Below are 18,346 nucleotides of genomic sequence, written 5' to 3'. Positions count from 1 at the left end.
CTAACTAAGCTCATCTATTGACCAGATTGACTGAACTCCCCACACTAACTACGTGACATAAGAAGAAGCATATATTTCCCTGGGCATAAAATCTTATTCATATCCTAGCCTATACTGTTCTCCTATCTCAGATAAAATACAATCATAAAAATAATCTAAAAGAAGCACATAAAGGGAGACAAAGTACAAAGAACTGATGTGTAGAATAAAAAAAAAAAAAAACAGCAAGAAGGTAGATTTAAGCCAACCATATAAAAAATTACATTACATGTAAATGATCTCAACACCCCAATTAAAATACAGAGATTGTCAGATTGGGCATGAAAGCAAGGTTCTATTATATGTTGTCCATAATAAAAAAGTTAAATATAAAGCCATAGACAGGCTTCTTAAAATAATAGAAAAAAAAATGCTGCAAGTAATAATCAAAATAATACCCTCATGGGATATTAACATCAGAAAAAGTAGATTTCAGAACATGAAATATTACTAAATATAAAGAAGGACATTGCATAATGAAAAATGAATTATTTTATCAAGAAAATATAACAATTTGAAGAGTGTATGCACTGTATTAGTTTCCTAGGGCTCGTATAACAAAACATCACAAACTAGGTGGCTTAAAACAATATAAACTTATTGTCTCACATTTCTGGAGGCTAGAATTTTGAAATCAAGTTGTTTGCAGGTTCACGCTCTCTTTGAAGCCTCTAAAGGAGAATCTTTCTTGCCTGTTCCAGGTTCCGGTAGGCCCAGTTGTTCCTTGGCTTGCAGCAACACAACTCTAATATCTGCTTCCATCAACATATAGTGTTCTCCCCCTGTATGTCTGTCTTTATATGTTTTCATACAAGAACACCAGTCATATTGGATTTGGGCCCACCCTAATGACCTCATCTTAACTTGATTACATCTTCAAAGACCCTATTTATGAATAAGGTCACATTCATAGATACCAGGAGGTTAGGACTTTAACACATCTTTTTGGAAACAAAATTCAACCCACATCATGTACCCAAAAATAAATGTGGAAAATACATAAAATAAAAACTAACAGAACTTTGGTGAGGTGGGTTGGCTTACACCTGTAATCCTAGCATTTTGGGAGGCCAAGGCAGACAAACCACTTGAGGCCAGGAGTTCGAGACCAGCCTGGCCAACATGGCGAAACCCTGTCTCTACTGAAAATACAATTAGCTGGGTATGGTGGCACATGCCTGTAATCCTAGCTACTTGGGAGGCTGAGGCATGAGAATTGCTTGAAACCAGGAGGCGGAGGTTGCAATGAGCCAAGATGGCACATTGCATTCCAGCCTGAGCGACAGGACAAGACTCTGCCTCAAAAACACAACAAAACAAACAGAAAAACTAACAGAACTGAACGAAAATACAGAAAAATCTAACTTATACTTGGAGACTTCAACAGTCTTCTTTCAGGATTCAACAGAACAAGTAGAAATTAGTAAGAATACAGAAGACATCAGCAACGACATCATCAACCAATTTGACCTAATTGATATTTACAAAACAATACTTAACTAAAGAAGAATATGCACTCTTTCCAAATGCACATGGAGCATTAATCAAGGTAGACCATATTCTGAGCCATCGAACAAATTCTCACTAACTGAAAAGAACTGAAATCATACAGAGTATGTTCCTCAACCGCAATGGAATTAAACTAGAAATAAACACAAGAAAGACACCTGCAAATCCCCAAATAGGTGGTAACTAAACAACACACTTCTAAATAATCCATGGGTGAAAAAGAAATTTACAAGAGAAATGAGAAAATATTTAAATGGGCTCAAAATAAAAACAATATATAAAAATGTGTTGGACCCAGCTAAATTAGTGCTTTAAGAAAAATTTGTAGCGCTAAATGCTTACATTAAAAAAAGTCCTTAAACAGTTTAACATTTCCACCTTAAGATACTAAAAAGGAAGATAAATTAAATGTAAATCATATAGAAAAAATATAGTATGGAAAGCAAAGATCACAGGAATTGAAAACAGAAAAAGCAATAGAAAAATAAATAAAATCTCCAGCTTGACTGGTCCAGAAGGAGAAAAAGAAATAAATGCCAGCATCAAGAATGAAGGAAGGGACAACTGAGATGAAATAAACAAATTTTGTGAAAGATGAAAACTACCAAAACTCATTAACAAAAAGATAACCTGAATAGCCCTTTATCTGTTAAGGAAACTGAATTCAAAGTTTTACAAAAAAACCTTCCCAGAAACAAAACTCTTGGCCTAAATGGCTTTACTCATGAGTTCTACCAAACACTTAAGGGTAAAATAATGATTGTATATCATCTTTTCTAGGAAGCAGAAGAGGAAGAAACAACTTCAAAATTCATTTTGTCATGTAAGCATTACCTTGATGCCAAAACTCAACAACATTACAGGCCAATATCCTTCGGGAACACACATGCAAAAGTTCTTTTCTTTTTTTTTTTTTTTTTTTGAGACGGAGTCTCGCTCTGTCGCCCAGGCTGGAGTGCAGTGGCGCGATCTCGGCTCACTGCAAGCTCCGCCTCCCGGGATCCCGCCATTCTCCTGCCTCAGCCTCCTGAGTAGCTGGGACTACAGGCGCCCGCCATCGCGCCCGGCTAATTTTTTTGTATTTTTAGTAGAGACGGGGTTTCACCGTGTTAGCCAGGATGGTCTCGATCTCCTGACCTTGTGATCCGCCCGCCTCGGCCTCCCAAAGTGCTGGGATTACAGGCGTGAGCCACCGCGCCCAGCGCAAAAGTTCTTAAGAAAATATTTGCAAATGTGTTCCAGCCATTTATTAAAAGGATAATATATCACAATCTGGTTTATCACAGGAAGGAAACACTACACAATCAGCCAGTGTAATTCACTATACTAACCAACTAAAAAAGAAAATGCAATCATCTTCAGAAAAGGAATTTGATAAAATTCAATACCCAATTATGATGAGGACTCTCAACAAACTAGTTATAGAAGGGTACTTCTTTGGGAGGCTGAGGCAGGTGGATCACAAGTTCAAGAGATGAAGACCATCCTGGCCAGCATGGTGAAACCCTGTCTCTACTGAAAATACAAAAATTAGTCATCTGTGGTGGCAGGCATCTGTAGTCCCAGCTACTCAGGAGGCTGAGGCAGGAGAACCGCTTGAACCCGGGAGGTGGAGGTTGCAGTGAGCCAAGATTGCGCCACTGCACTCCAGCCTGGGCGACAGAGCGAGACTCTGTCTCAAAAAAAAAAAGACAAGGGAACTTAACCTAATAGAAGCATCTACAGAAAAGCCTATAGCTAATATTATACTTAATGACGAAAGACTGAATGCTTTTCCCCTAACACTAAAGACAAGGCACTCTCAATATTTGTTAACATTATACAGCGCAGTAAGTCTTCATTTCACAATGCCATTTATGTAGGAAGTCCCAAAAAGTCTACAAAAAGGCTGCTAGTAATAATAATTGAGTTTAGCAAGGATGCAGAAGACAAGGTCAATTTACAAAATTCAGCTGTATTTCTACATACTAGCAACAAATAATTGGAATTAAACATTTTATAACAAGATTAAAAACATGAATTTTTGAAGGTTAAATTAACAAGATATGTGTAAGAATTGTATGCTAAAAGCTATGGAACATTTGAGAGAAACTAAAGAAGGACTAAATAAATGGAAAAGACACTATGTTAATGAACTGGAACATTCAATATTGTTAGTACATTATTTTTAACCCAAATGTTCTACAGATTCAATTCAATCCCAATAAAAAATCTAGAAGGCTTTTTAAAAATTATAAATTAACAGGTACATTCTCAAGAAGAAAAAAGGCTAGGACAGTCAAACAATTTTTTAAAAGAAGAATAAAGCTGGAGGGTTCACAAGACTTTATTACATGATTTACTGTAAAACCACAGTACTCAAGACTGTGGTACTGGTATAAGGATATACTGATTGATTGTGCAGAACAGAGAGTCTAGAAATAGACCTGCACATATATGGCCAATTGATTTCCAACAAAGATGCCAGGACATCTCCAGAGAAAAAGTTTTTCCAACAAATGGTGTTAGATTAATTGGACTTCTACACACAAAAAAAGAACCTTAACTCTTACCATGAACCTATAATACATTCTAGACAAAAAATAAGTAGCATTAGCAGCCACAAAACAGAAGAGTAGTAATAATTCTGTTTGGTCCAAGTTGTTTTTAGAAAAGCCATTAACACCATTGGGTCAAAATAGATAGTCAATTACATAATCTAAATCAGCAGCTTCCAACTTTGTCCTGTAAGATAGTCTCTAATATATATACACGTACACTGTCTATTCACAGACCTCTTGCAACAAACCCACAGTCCCCTCAAGTGACCAGAGCTCACAGGTTGGGAACAACGGGCACATCTTCATCTTCCTTTCTACCAGTAAGACACCAGCAAGTGTTATCCATTGAACACTGACTCATCTTTAATCTATTTTCTACCTTTTTCTGTACGAAAAATTCAACCCTAAATGTAAGAATTCATATTAGTCCTTCATATTTCACTTGAATATTTCATGTGAATGTTTCAATCAAAATGATTTAAAAGTTTTTTTTTTCTTTTTTTAAGACGGAGTCTCGCTCTGTCACCCAGACTGGAAGGTAGAGCGCGATCTCTGTTCACCGCAACCTCTGACTCCCTGGTTCAAGCTATTCTTCTGCCTCGGCCTCCCGAGTAGCTGGGATTACAGGCACGCACCACCACATCTGGCTAATTTCTGTATTTTTAGTAAGAGACAGGGTTTCACCATGTTGGCCAGGATGGTCTTGACCTCCTGACCTCATGATCCACCCGCCTTGGCCTCCCAAAGTGCTGGGATTACAGGTGTGAGCCACCGCGCCTGGCCTTAAAAATTTGTATTTTAATTTGTGTACGGTAAGCTATATGGTCAATTTGTTATATTAGTGAAACTGTTGAACAAGTCAGAACCTGGGACAGAATTCTAAAAAGATGCCCGAAAGAAGGCAATATCTTAAGTTTTTAAAACAATTAAACAATAGGATTGTAGAATGATTTGAACAGTTATTAATGTTACTAATGACTATTAATTACCTTGTCTATATTTCAGACAGGTAACACTCAGATATTAAAATAATTTACTGAGATAGGTCACACCAGATCTATAACTTTCCCAATTTACTGGCCTAATCAAAACTTTTATTTTTCTTTTTTAAAATTTTTAAAATTTCAATAGCTTTAGAGGGTACAAGTAGCTTTTGGTTATGTGCATGAGTTATATAGTAGTGAAGTCTGGGCTTTTAGTATACTTGTCACCCAAAGAGTGTACCATAGGTGATTTTTCGTCCCTCACCTTCCCCCCAGCCTTCTCCCTTATAAGTCTCCAATGTCCATTATACCACTGTGTATGCCTTTGCATACCCATAGCTTAGCTCCAGCTTACAAGTAATAACATGTGGTATTTGGTTTTCCATTCCTGAGTTACTTCACTTAGGATAATGGCTTCCAGTTCCATCCAAAAACTTTTATTTATTATTCTTAATTTTTTTGATGTTTGGTGTTTTTTAATTTTTAATTTTAATTTTTATAGGTAGTTTGCGTATATATTTATGGGGTACCCAAGATGTTTTGATATAGGCGAGCAATGCATAATAATCCCATGTAAAATCAGGTGTCTATCCCTTCAAGCATTTATCCCTTGTGTTACAAATAAATTATACTTTTAGTTATTTTAAACTGTACAATTATATTATTTTTGACTATAGTCACCCTGTTGTGCTATCAAATATTAGGTCTTATTCTATCTTGCTAATTTTTTTGGTACCCATTAATCATTCCTACCTATACCCCATCCCCCACCACCCTTCCCAGCCTCTGGAAACCATCCTTCTACTCTCTATCTCCACTAGTTCAATGGTTTTGATTTTTAGATGCCCACAAATAAATGAGAACATGTGATGTTTGTCTTTCTGTGCATGGTTTATTTCACTTAGCATAATGACCTCCAGTTCTATCCATGTTGTTGCAAATGACAGGATCTCATTATTTTTATGGCTGAATAGTACTCCATTGTGTATAAGTACCATATTTTCTTTATTCATTCATCTGTTGATGGATACTTAGGTTGCTTCCCAATCTTGGTTATTGTGAACGGTGCTGCCAACAAACCTGGGAGTGTAGATACCTCTTTGATACACTGATTTCCTTTCTCCACAGTATATATCTAGAAGTAGAATTGTTGGATCATATGGCAGCTCTACTTTTAGTTTTTTGAGAAGCTTCAAAAGTGTTCTCCACAATGGTTGTACTAATTTATGTTCCTACCAACAGTGTACAAGAGTTCTCTTTTCTTCACAAGCTCACCAGCATTTGGTATTGCTTGTCTTTTGGACATAAGCCATTTTAATTGGAATGAGATGATAGTTCATTGCAGTTTTGATTTGCATTTCTCTGATGATCAGTGATGTTGAGTGCCTTTTCGTATGCCTGCATGCCATTTGTATGACTTCTTTTGAGAAATGTCTATTCAAATCTTGTGCCCATTTAAAAAACTGGATTATGAGATGTTTTCCTATAGACCCATTTGAGCTCCTTACATATTCTGGTTATTAATCCCTCATCATATGAGTGGTTTGCAAATATTTTCTCCTGTTCTGTGGCTTGTCTCTTCACTTTTTGATTGTTTCCTTTGCTGTGCAGAAGGTTTTTTAATTTGATGTGATCCCATTTGTCCATTTTTGCTTTGGTTGCCTGTGCTTATGGGGTACTACTCGAGAAATTTTTGTGCAGACCAATGTCTTGGAGAGTTTCCCCAATGTTTTCTTGTTTCACAGTTAGAGTTCTTAGATTCAAGTCTTTAATTCATTTTGATTTGATTTTGTATATGGTTAAAGACAGGGTTCTAGTTTCATTCTTCTGCATATGAAGAACCACTTTTCCCAGCACTATTTATTGAAGAGACTGTCTTTTCCCCAGTGTACTTTCTTGGCACCTTTCTCAAAAATGAGTTCACTGTAGGTATGTGGATTTGTAAAATCTTTTCTTTTTAAAATAAATAAGTTAATGCAGTTCAACGGGATGTATATCCCAGTAAAACTACTGATTTTCTTTCCCTCTTACACTAAAAAAAACTATTTGTCTATTCTAATTTTTATGTAGAGCCCACAATAACATGATTTTGTTTGCAGAATTTACTTCTTTCCACTTCCAAAAACTTGCTTCAAATGATAAATTTCGGATTCACACTTTTTAAAAAATTCCTTTTCTGAAAGTAAGACCATCTAAAAATTAAGCTACAGAAAAATGTTTTCTGATTAGTCTTGTATAAACGTTTTAAATATAACATGCATGCAATTATAAAGGTCTTTAAAAGTACAAACAATTTAATTCACTTCTGTTTCTGGAAGAGTCCTCAGAATAGTGTAGAAAAAAGACGCCCAACAAATACTTAACAATTATTTGAACAAACACATTGAATAGAACTTGGAGAATAAAGAATTGGACAGGAATTTGAACATAAGAATAAAATATATTTATTACATTATCCACTGTAAAAAACCATAGTACATATTCACACACAAAGTAACTTTTAAAATCATAGGCAAGATAAGAATCAGAAGTTGACACATGCAAGTATATTTTAAAAGCTATAAATGCATACCTGCTTTTTAAATATTCTACTAAATTTACTTTCTATAATAAAAAAAAAAATAGCCATGCCTAAAATCAGGAGGATAGTTACTGCTACTAATTAAACTTAAAAAAAGTTTCCTAGGTGTTTTGGAAATAGTTTCTATGTAAATTTACAGTAGATATTCCCTATTCTAAACCTACCTCAGTTTGTACACCCAGCACCAAACGAATACAAAGCACTATGGGATAAAACTAATAATGCTATGCAAATAAAACAATTCATTTATAAATAATACTAAATAGTCACTCCACATCACAGTAACTTAGCATGATCAGAGAATAAATACTTAACTTTGAGGAGGATTACTGACTGGCAGTGTGTTGCTGGTATATGTCAGGATTATTCATCACCCTGACAGTAATATTAACCACAATCCATTTCAGTTGCTTCGGTTTATCATTTTCTGACTAATGTTAAAAAATAATGTCATTGGAGGCTGCTTGAATTAAGTGTAGAATTAACGTCTGTTAGAGTCATTCAAAAACTTCTATTAGAAAATAACTTCTACAGAAAACCAAGTCTGCTATACAGAGTACTAATGCTTAAAAGATGTAAATTTAGAAACACAGTCACACAAAATAAATAGACTACTTCTATTTTAAAAACAAAACTTCAACAAATCCTGTAAATGCCTTCTAACATCTATATACATGTATATTCCTTAAATATATATGCTTCCACTTTCCTGAACTTAGTATTAAATTCTACGTAAAGAGTTGCACAGACATATTTTAAACTAACATGCCACATTGAACAAGTAATAATTCAATTTAAAAAGGTCAGTGTATCCATGAAAAATTTTCTTCAGGGTTTTATAAATTAAATAGCTACATAGTTTGCTACATAGGATCCTCAAAATTAAGTAATCTGCTAAAGGTGCCTCTACTTATAAATGGTAACAGTAATATACAATTCTATCTAAATCCAAAGATTCCCTGCTCTGGTCTAATTTTATCTTTCCAGGCTGTTTTCTGCACATCATGTTGATATTCCTTTTAGAAAATATCTGCACTTACCTTACAACTCTTCTATTAATTTTTATACTGCTCTTTCTTATTTTATGATTATTCACTTTCCATAGCATAATTTTCTTGTTCTATTAATGCAATAGTTTTCTTTTATCTGAGAATATTTATTCTAGTTCTTTTCTTTAAAAAAAAAAAAAAAAACACTTCTTCTTCATAAATTGCCTCTGTTTCTTCTGGTTTTGTTTTTTCTATTTACTTTGGTCTTTGTCATCTTTCACATTAGAGGCTGTCTTTAAATGTTTGCTAATACTTGGCTGCCCCTCCATTTTTAAGAATGAGACACTGAAGAGCTGATTGAAGCATATAGAGCATAAGTAGTGATGTGAACTGGTAGACTTCACTGAAAGGAAATCAAGTGGGCTCTAAGTAGGATCCCTAAATGTTTTATTTTTTTAGGTGTTTTCTTTTGAGCCAGTGAATATGTCCAAAGAGTAATACAATCTTCTGTCTTATGGGGTGAGGATGGTATAAACTTAGCTGCCACAGTTCTAATAGCATGACAGCAGAAAGGGTCTAGGGGCTTTCATGACTTAGTACTTAAAGCTTTCAGTTATAATCCTCCTGTTTTCCATCCTCTACCTTAAACCCTCCTTCTGGTGTGCTTGGTGTTCTCATATCAGAAATGCGTCTAGTACAATTTCTCCAAAAAAGTCAATCTCTTACTTTTTGACAATACAGAGGGAAAAGTAGTTGGATTTTGGAATGAAACAGATATAAAGCAAGTTTTCAATTTAAAATGTTCTTTCAGATTATACCTAAAGTCTACCAGTTTACTGATACACAGATCTGAGATCAAATCCTGAGCTTACCACTTGGAAAATGTGTGACCTGCCAGAATTCTTTAACCTCACTAAATCTTAGTTTCCTTATCTCTAAAATAAAGATAATAACACATTTCTTACAGGGTTATTGAGGGAATTAAAGGAAACAGCATATGTAAAATGCTTGTCATAGTGGAAAGCATCTATTAGGGCTTCCCTCACAATCCTACAATTACATTGGGAACTTCTCACATATCATTCTTATGCTTATTAGACTGCAAACTTTCCAAGGCCAGACAATGTAATTTATATCATAATCTCTAAAATCAATGTGGCATACAACAGCATCCATGTTTGATGCCAAGATTAAAATATTTTTAACATATTATGTCAGCCAATAAAACATATCCAAAACATAATCAAGTATGGGGTAATTTTTAGTTTCTTTCTTTGCATTTATATTTTATTTAAACAATTTAAGATCTGTTATGTACTGTTGTAGTATCATAAGATGTGTTTCTTTTTGTAAGCTTGAATTCCTTTGGCTTCACTGAAGCCCAATAAATAGAAAAACGAAGTAAAAGCCATAACACCTAACAAGTTTAAACAATATTCCCCCCACCCCAAGAGTGTTCTTTTCCCTCTGTGACATCTAGATGGTATATTGATTCCTGGTGTATCTGTTACAGAGCAGACTAAAAGGACTGGCATTCATCAGAAACAGCACTTAAAACTTAAAGAGATAAAGAAGTGCTGTCTGATCAACAACAGTTAAATGTCGGTAGTCAATTCCAGGTCAAGATGTATGTTGTATATTAAATGTGTGTGTTAGAGAGAAATATCTCACAAATAAAAATACACATTCAAATGGTAGGAGATAAATGAAGGAGAGAAAAAAAAATCACTTACTTTTCCTGAAAGGGAGAGAGAGAAACAGAAACATATACTAAGCACAAACAGGAGCAACTCAGCAATGAGTAATAAATTCACTATGGTTCTGTCACTCAGTTCTCTTCGGTTTTGTCAGCATTTGCTCTTTTAGAAATATTTGGATTCAAACTAGGGCAATGTAAACTGCTAGGTTAACAGAGTGTGAATAGTCTAGCATTGTAACATAGGTTTAAAAACAAAACAAAACAAACATGATTTCTTATAGCTTAGGCAAAAATTTAAAATTCTGTTTTAGCCGATTTTCCTGATTCCTATGTTGCAAGACAGGAATCAGGAGATCATGGTGCAGGTTCACTTTTTTCTACTTTTTATTTTCCTGTTTCTGCACTATGGACCAAAATAACAGCTCACTCTGTGGTTACAATCTAAAGATGAAAACCGGATTTTTCTTTACCTTGTTCCTCAAACTGTCTATTTTTCTTCATTTTAGAAATGTGAGTTGTAATTAATAAAAAATAAATATTTGCTTTACCTTGACCATTCCTGTTTCTCCCTAATCTTCAGCTTATTCTTTTACTAGCATAGTAATGACTTCATTTTATTCTTTCATATCTTCAGAAACTAGCAGTCCATGGCATATTACAGTACTCAATTAACAACCAATAAATGAATGAACAAATGCATAAGCAGTAACACTGAGGATCCTCTAGTTTTAACCAAATATTCAGCTTTTTTTGTAAAATAGGTTTAATCAAAAAAGCCTGGAGCATAACCTGGGCTAAAGACAATAAGAGTAGCGCAATTCGAAAAGAAAAAAAGCTTTCCGTTTACAAGCAATAGCATGTTGCTTGTATGTACTAGGTACTTCAGCACGAGAAGTGAAAGGTAACTTGATAAATAACATTAAAATAGACCCAGCAACTGATGCCAAAAGTGGAAGGCAGTATTAGCATATTACAGAGTTTCTCAAACTTTCTGGGCCAAAACTCACATTAAGAAATATGTTACTTTAAAAAACACACATGTATACACACTCAAACAAACTGAGCAGAAGATTTATACAATAAGCACAGTGATGTTTTCTCTTTTATGTTATGCTACGGTATCCCATTCATTTTTTAAAAATGCAGTTGTTAGCTACAGATTGAAAACTTAGTGTTCAGATTCTGAGTCTACCTATGTGCAACTTGACCCATTGGTGCATTAGTTTCTGCCTCTGTAAAAACAATAATGATGTTACCTACTTAAAGGGATTTTGTGATAGTTAAAGGAATTACCATGCACAAAACACTTAGACAAAAGCCTGGCACATAGTAAGTGCTCAATAAATATTAGTTAACAATAATAAAGTGGCATACTCCTGTCTTGTGAATTTCATAGCCAAGAAAATTGGGTTTTCATTGGCAAGTGGAACAGTTATCAATTGCATTTCAATCCAAGAACACACTGGTTTTTTGAAAAGGTACCCAGATTACTGTAAAAATACATACTATATATTCTAAACTAACTACACTGATCAACTAGAAGAAAATGATTGCCTCAGATTGTCTTGGTTTCCTTCTCTCAGAAAATTTGTTTTACACAATCACTTTCCAAAGTAAAGAAAAGATAATAAATCACAGGTACAAAGGAAATCATCCTAATCTACAAAGGAAGTCCTGGTACTGAAAAACTCAGCCATCATAATTTATTTTTATGGTACGACATTTTGTAAATATATTCCTGCACTGATTATAATTTCTTATAAAGAAATGTCAAAAAGAAAACGTTGAATCTTATCTCTTCCAAGGAGGTTGTCAAAATATAAAATCAATGTATGTTTATAAAATATGGATTAATGTCACTCCAAATTCTATGCATGGTTAGATCTGTCTTCTCATCAGTCAGAATTTCAGACTACTGATGAAATAACTGGGAAAGTAGAGGGAAAAGAAATCAACCTCAAAATTGATTCCTACCTTTTTCAGCTTTGAAAGAATAAATTAAACCATTTTATGCTAAATGAGGACTTTTTCAATACAAGAAGAGATTTAATTTTCATCAGTCTTTCAGAATAAAATAGATCTGATCTCCTCAATGTACTTACAATACTAATTTGGAATGATTATAAAGAGATATTGTACATGGAATAAAAGCTTATACATTAAAAAAGACATTTTTTACATTGCTCCATTCAGCCATTTTTTTTCTACAAAGAAGATCAGAAAAATAACACAGAAGAAAGGATGCTGATTACATTAATTCAACTTCAGAAAGAAAATTCCCAGTGCAACATGGAAGACATTACCAAACAAAATTGTAGCTTTGTATGGAAGCTACTAAAAGTCCTCTGAAAAACAGCTTTGGGGAAATTAAATAGATATAAATATGCATAAATAATTCAACACATTTTAAAGCCAGGCAGGTTATATTATCCACTTAAGAATGGAGATAAGATCTGTTTGTATTCTACATTAAGCTATGCATACAATGTTTTCTAAGATTTCACAAATTTATTTAAACAAACAGTAATGTTTACAAAATGTATACTATGGGACAAATTTTAATACAATTCTATTATAATCATTATTTGTACTGATAGAGTTCATTTATATATGAGACGTATTTTTGAAAATGTGTGCATAAATAAATATTTGAAAATTGAATCACACTGTAAACATTTTGGCAAGCCTTAATACTACAAGGAATGAGATACTTTTACCAAGTAAACAATCACAACTATTTTATATGTGCAAAGTACAATTTTCAAATATCTGATGTGCTTGATTATTTCACTAAATGCAGTTGATTCCAAACTCACTTATTTCATCAATATTTAATGAAAGCAATTAGTACTAGTAGAATTCCATTCTCATGAACCTGAATGACTTTTGCAGCATTCACATTACCACTGGTTTACAGGAAAGGAGATATTAGTTGTAAGACAGGTGGTAGAATATTAGAGCTCCACACTTCTTCCCAGACCTACTAATTACGCTACTGTTCACTATCCAATTGTGTGCCCTTCGGTTCTTGTTGAAAGCACTTTTTATAACTATTCCTTCCTCAGCCAAAAGGGCAAATATTTCACAAAATCTCTAAAAATATAAAAATGGATGCCATTACAATTGAAGTCACAAAATTACACAAATGATATTTCTTATGTCTTTGTTTAGTGGATGTGGACATATCTGGATAGAGGTTAATGAAAGCAACAGTTTTGTCTTGCAGCCCCTCACCTTTTTACTTTTAATGTAACAAAATAAAAAAGCAAAATTACTATTGATCATCTAGTGGGGCATAAGGTAACCTTATTTCTCATATCCTGAAGAAAAGGCATGAGTTAAAATAACATTTTACCCACCCAACAAAAGTATTTGACAAGTTCCTTAGGTACAGCTATAATATACAAATAAAAATAGATTTTAATAAAGGATTCTGTTTAGCTGGCCACTAATCTGCAATAGCATTTTTCTGATAAAATTTCAATAAATACTCATAATAAAAATCATACAGCCTACATAATAAAATTGTTCTGGAGGCTTCCTTCTGGTCATTTAACATTTTTAGTAGAATAGAAACAAAGATGAGGGGCACAGAATGGAGGCAGTTGGTAAAAAACGATGGTGTTAGGAGGAGGTAAAAGAGTTATGAGAACTTTTGTTCAGGTACAAAGATGGAGGAAGAGAAAAACATATCCTCAAAAACAAAACAAAACAAAACAAAAAACAATCTCCCACTTGTCACCATTAGCTGCTATTTCATCAAGACAGAATCATGAGTCCAGCCCACAGTCCATCTTATTACTCATCACATCTTAAAGAGATTTCTAAAAACTCATCTAAAGCACAAAAAACATCTGAATAAGCTGTGTGCTTAAATATAAGTCCAAACTGATGGATTCAGCCCTGAAACAGAAGGCAATATTTCTAGGACTCTAGAACACGTATTCATATATATGTCATTCATTTTGTGAAGCACATTTTATATTCTAACAAATTCACCCCCCAAAAATGGTATTTTTACTTTTGCAAACACAAAATTCAAACTGTGGAGACAGAGTAGGGTATAATAGCCTGAGGATTAAAGAGCTGCCCAGTTTTTATTATTGACCTACTGCATGGCTCATTACACAAGTCAAACTAATACAGTCCTCATTTATTAGACTACAGAGCTCTACAGAGTCCATAATTCTATGGGGTCTTAGAACAAATATGATATCAATGTGTAAGGCCTTCCTTTTCTTTTTAATTTTTTTAAACCAACCATTTATTATTCCTCATGGTCAATGGGTCAACTGGGAAATTCTGCCGATCTGGGCCAGGCTTTGTTGCTCTTAGTTGGACTCCTTCATACGTTTGTGGTCAGATGGCAGGTCAGCTGAGGATTACCTTGTTAAGGATGGCCTAAGCTGCCACAGCTCAAGTGTCCTCCGTGTGTCAGTCACATCCTACCAGCAGGTTAACTTGGAAATGTTTAGGCATATTCTCAAAGTGATCACAGAGAAGCAAGAACAAAAACACACAGGCACTTTTTCAAAGCTCTAACTGTTTCTAGTTTGCTAACTTTTTTTTTTTCCTGCTGGTTTCTCTTTTATTAATGGAGGCAAAATATATATAACATAAAATTTACCATTTTTAAATGTACAGTTCAACAGTATTAAATACATTCACATTGTTGAACAATCATCACCGCTATCCATCTTGAGAACTTTTTTCAACTTGCAATCCTAAAACTCTATACCTATTATATTAAACACTAACTCCTCATTCTCTCCCTCACCCCAGGCCCTGGCAACTAGTATTCTACTTTTTATCTCTATAAATTTCACTACTCTAAGTACCTCATATGAATGGAATCATACAGTATTTGCCCTTTTGTGACTGGCTTATGTCACTTAGCATAACATCCTCAAGGGCTATTCATGTTGTAGCATATGTCAGAGCTTCCTTCCTTTTTAAGGCTGAATAATATTACATTGTATGTATATGTCATGTTTTGTTTATCCATTTTTCTGTTGATGGACATCTGGGTTGTTTCTATTTCTTGGCTGTCATGTGTCATGCTGCTACAAATATGAACATGGGTGTAAAATTATCTGTTCTTATCCCTACTTTCAATTCTTTTTAAGTTTTTGAGAAACTACCATACCGTTTGACATATAAGCTGCACTATCATACATTTGTACCAGCATGCACAAGGGTTCCAATTTTCCAAATCCATGTCAATACTTGTGATTTTCTGGGTTTGTTTTCATTAACAATCTTCCTAATGGTTATTAAGTGGTATCTTACTGTGATTTTGATTTACATTTCCTGATAATTAGTGATGTTCATTTTATCTCATTGGCCACTTGTATATCCTCTTCGGAGAAATGTCTATCAGGTTCTTCACCCATTTTTGAATGTTGTTGAGTTTTAGGAGTCTCTATATATTCTTGATATTAATCCCTTATTAGACAAGTGATCCACAAATAAGGCTTTCCTCTGAAAATTAAAATTCCCTTTTAGAGTTCAATAAGTAGATATAGCAAATGGTACAATGTCTTAGCTCTAAGCACTATACTAGACACAAGAGATACAGAAATTAACAAAACAAAATCTTTGTATTCAATGATTTTGCCTAATAGGGAGCACAGAGAAAAAAATGTTAAAATTATAATAAATTATGAAATGTATGATAACAAGTATATGGAAAGTACCCTGGGAGTTCAAATCTCTAGATAAAGAGAAGAATAAGAGCAAAAGAACAAGAGGTAAACATGAGGCATTACAAGATCAGATGACACAGCAAAGATGGGGACAGAGACAGAAGATGTGGTAATAAAACAGACAATGGCCAGATCCTAAACACTATTGTTTGGCATGAAGAAAATGTTAACCTTCATTTTGACATCACTGGTAACTATTGTGATTGTCTGGACTGTGTGAAGAAGATCCTATCCTGTGGACAGAGAGTAGGAATTGCTCCTGAACATCTTCCTGGAATGAGTAAATAAAAGAACACACTCTTAGAGTCCCTGGGCTCTAAGTAATGGACACTGGATATGTTGAGTGAACTTGCACTTCTCATGCTGGGATCTGCAGACACTGGGCAATGATCCTCTGACTGAGACTGTGAATCACTGAGAGCCCTGTATTTCTGCTATGATTGGGTATTCAGTGGAACTTTATATAAACACCTGTGGCCTAAGACAGATTTAGAAGAGTTAAGGGAAAGAACTGTGTATACCCTGGAAAAAAGTTAGTACTAATAGCAAGAAATCTGGTGTTGTGAGAATGTAAGAGTGACCTACAGGAAAGAAGGACTAATACTGGGTCAGGGTACAGACAGGGAAGGCCAAAGAAGTAGAAGACATAAACATTTGTTAGCTGTTCCTAGAAATTACTAAGGAAAGAAGCTGTAGGAAAAAGACTGGATGTTCTGCTAACCTAAATGAGGGTAGAGACTTTGTACTCAGATATTAAAGGAAATACAACTCTGAATATAAGTTGGAGGAATCAGTTTGAACCCATGTATTTCATCCTAAATTTTTTCCTAGCACTCTCTAAAAAAGGGATAGAAATAATGACAAATTCAGTAGCAATAAGCAGAATAGACAAAACTGTGATCTCCAGATATTAATTCCCACTAGAAGAGGTCCCACCTGGGCTCCTCAAAGAAATAGAAGATCCTATACTGGGCCAGAAAATGTAAGGGTTAAGACTAGAGTGCCTTACCATACCAGAGATCATGAAAGTTATCAAAGACTGTAAACATGTGTCAAAATGTCACAGAAATAACTTCAAGAAGCTCCCAGTGGTCAAAGAAAGAACAACTGAATATCAGTAAATAACTGCAATGGATTGAAACATCAAATGCATTTAAATCTATGAGTTCATAAAGATACTTTTTTAATAGTCAGTTGGGTACCACTGCAGAATGCTAGGAATCAACTCAATATTTTGAAAACTGTTATGTAAATTAACAGAAAAGAGTAAGAATTAAACTTCTATCCTGTCTTTTCTCTGCAATGTACCACTGGATACCCTAGTAGTAGAAGAGAGGAAATGCCTCCTTATAGAATGAGTCCCATAAATAAGTGAAATAAAAGTGATATTTTAAATACTACAAATTTGCAATGCTTACTAAATTAATGAATCCATGCACTGAATATCAGTGCTAACATCACAAAAGAGAAGTAGTGTTTATCATGCACATTAAATTTTTCCATTTGAAAATACTGAAAATATATTTAAGAGATAATTATATTAAAGGTACATATTTGAAAAAAATTTTTAAGTTAAGTAAAATAACTGAAATCAATCCAATTTATTTTTATATGCCAGACAATTATATTTCAGATGATTACTGAGAAATTACCTTGGACAAATCTCTGAAGTTGGTGGGCAAGGTAAGATCCAGTTCTTCTGATTCATAATTAGTGATGACCCAAGGAAACACTGGATACTGATTTAAGTCATTATAACTCCGGCCTGATAGGGAAAAAAGTTACTTGTAATTTATAATTTTAAAAATGAAATAAACCGATTCAGTAATTTAATTTCCTAAAAATAAGATTAACAATTTTTGATTGCCAGATATCATTCTCAGTATCCATACTTTATCTCATTTAATCCTCACAACAATCCTACGAAATTATATCATCTCCATTTCACAGATGAAAAAATTGAGTCACAAAAGGTTAGGTAACTTGCCCCAAATCACACAACTAGTAATGGTCAAACCATATTCAAATTCAGATTTTCTGGTCCTAAGTTTGTGTTCTTTTAAACTACATTCGACATTTTTTTATCACTTGAAAGCCTGCCCCAAATAAAATACTCTTTTTTAAGACTTTAAAAAGCTATTTGTAATTCTCACAGTTTTTCAAAACAAGAATCTTTTCTCTGCCATTAATAATCAACCAACCAACTAAGCAATCAAGTTTAAATGACTTAACCCTGGTGGACATTCACCGGTCATCTGTAAAATGACGGCATTGCACTAAATAACTCTGAAATTTCTGTGG

At 34.1% G+C, this 18,346-nt stretch overlaps 1 protein-coding gene across 5 annotated transcripts in view; it reads right to left on the bottom strand.

Moving 5' to 3' along the window:
• The window catches only part of LRBA (LPS responsive beige-like anchor protein), a 766,866-nt gene that overhangs the window by 183,687 nt on the left and 564,833 nt on the right, over positions 1-18,346 (bottom strand). For all 5 annotated transcript variants that reach the window (XM_031663999.1, XM_031664001.1, XM_031664000.1 and 2 more), the window contains one exon: positions 17,698-17,810. In XM_031663999.1, coding sequence (XP_031519859.1) covers positions 17,698-17,810 — 113 coding nt within the window. The remainder of the gene's footprint in view (positions 1-17,697; positions 17,811-18,346) is intronic.

The sequence above is a fragment of the Papio anubis genome, chromosome 3 (genome assembly GCF_008728515.1).
Source record: "Papio anubis isolate 15944 chromosome 3, Panubis1.0, whole genome shotgun sequence".
Lineage (NCBI taxonomy): Eukaryota > Metazoa > Chordata > Mammalia > Primates > Cercopithecidae > Papio > Papio anubis.
The sequence above is the reverse complement of the archived record's forward strand: the minus strand, read 5'-3'. Positions and strand labels throughout refer to the sequence as shown.